Raw genomic sequence first — 1,775 nt, 5'->3', positions numbered from 1 at the left:
AAGGGCAAATATTTGACCAGAAAACTGGAAACTTATGAGGAAAAACAAACACACAAACATAGAGAAATTTATGGAAAATGATAAGTAACTGAAATCCATTCATTGTACCTGGAAAAGGCTTTTTCCCGCAAATAATAGACCACAGAAGAATACCATAGCTTTACAAGATAAAGAAAGAGAAGGAATTAACACAATGTGTTTAAGGTAAAATCTATAATCATACATAAATCCCCTCAACTATTCTTTTAATGTTTACCTGTATATGTCGAATTTACGAACAGGCTTATATGATGGATCAAAAGACTCTGGAGGCATGTACTGACATGTGCCTCCTTTCACTGTGGACATTTCTTCAGAGCTCATCAGAACACTGGTGGAAACCCTGGACAGACCAAAATCTGCCAGCTGCAAAATAATCAAGGAAAAAAAATAAAATAACACAATTACATCAGTATAAACTAATGAGTTGAGTGAATAGCACTTTACTTTGGCATGAAGGTCACCATCCAGCAGTACATTGCTTGGCTTTAGGTCATGGTGCAAAATGTTCTTCTCATGGAGGAAGTTCATTCCTTGAGCGATTTCGTAGGCCAAGCGGAAGGCCAGAGGCCATGGTGGTGGACCTGACAAAGTCTCCAGCAGGGTCTGAACAGATCCTCTATCCATGAGCTCCATAACAATTCCCAACTGAATGTTCTGCCCTCCATTTGGTGGACATCCCCTATATATTCCATAAAGCCTCAGCACAGAACTGTGTAAGGAGACTTTGGCCATATGATTTGCCTCCTCACACAGTTCTATGTCCCTAGCGTTGGAAGGAAAATGTAAAAGCTTTAGGAAAGGACTAGTTCATGTACTTGGAAGTATAAAAATTAAGAAATAGTTCTGTTCTAATTTTACCCAGCAGCATGTTGAAGTAGCTTAATGGCCACGCCACACCTCCGCTTCTTGTGTCTAGCCTTGAAGACTTGACCAAATCCACCAGAGTCAATTAACTGCCAGTTCTCCAAGCTTTCGTTTCCAACTGATTCAATGTCAGGTCTCTGCAGTTCCATCACCTGCTGAACTCAGGTACAAAACCTTAAAACATAATAAAATGACACAGAGAAACTTTTATGAGTATTTTTACAACACCTTAGAAGTCTTTGTTGTTGCACTAACATGAAAGCAGCTGGAAGCAAGACACAGACACACATTTTCCACTTTCTAATAATACTGGTGCACTTCTCACAACATTTTTGAAATTGTGTATTCTGAATTTGCAGAAGCTAGAAAGAAAAAAAACTAGACTACACTGTTAGACTTTTCATCTCCACTTTAAGGCAACATACTGGCGTCACTGTTGCCAGCGTCATACCATGACGCTGTGTTACAGTAGGTTACCGTTCCACAGGATGATACCGTTTTTTGCTGTTGTGGTATAATACTCTTGGACAAATTATGGTAACGCACTGTAGCCTTTTTTACGGTATCCCACTGGCGACAGTGATACCAGTAAGATACCGTTATGTCGTAAATTATGTCAACAAAGTAACGTCATACTGTGATAAGAAATTGGTATTTCTTATCACAGAAATTGGTACTGGTGTATTGGTATAAACGGTACAGTGACATACCGTTTATTCCCGGTATGTCACTGTAAGCATGCTGCAAGGTAATAAACTGCAATATATTTACCAGTAACTTACCGTTATCACGCATCATCACATCAGTACCAAAAATATACATCTAGAGGATACTGTGTTCCTACAGGCAGTCATTTACTGTTTAACAGG

The 1,775-nt window shown here is 39.2% G+C and overlaps 1 protein-coding gene across 1 annotated transcript in view; it reads right to left on the bottom strand.

The window, feature by feature from the left end:
* Positions 1 to 1,775, bottom strand: part of LOC102215725 (receptor-interacting serine/threonine-protein kinase 3-like) — a 26,640-nt gene that overhangs the window by 17,931 nt on the left and 6,934 nt on the right. The window contains exons 2-5 of the mRNA XM_005752868.1: positions 901 to 1,080; positions 487 to 805; positions 257 to 405; positions 109 to 158 (exon numbers count right to left, since the gene is read on the bottom strand). Of these exons, the coding sequence (XP_005752925.1) occupies positions 109 to 158; positions 257 to 405; positions 487 to 805; positions 901 to 1,055 (673 nt within the window). The 5' untranslated portion in view covers positions 1,056 to 1,080. The remainder of the gene's footprint in view (positions 1 to 108; positions 159 to 256; positions 406 to 486; positions 806 to 900; positions 1,081 to 1,775) is intronic.

Source organism: Pundamilia nyererei, unplaced genomic scaffold (assembly GCF_000239375.1).
Source record: "Pundamilia nyererei isolate P.nyererei 1_Seehausen unplaced genomic scaffold, PunNye1.0 scaffold00386, whole genome shotgun sequence".
NCBI lineage: Eukaryota > Metazoa > Chordata > Actinopteri > Cichliformes > Cichlidae > Pundamilia > Pundamilia nyererei.
This window is presented reverse-complemented; position numbering and strand designations above follow the sequence as displayed.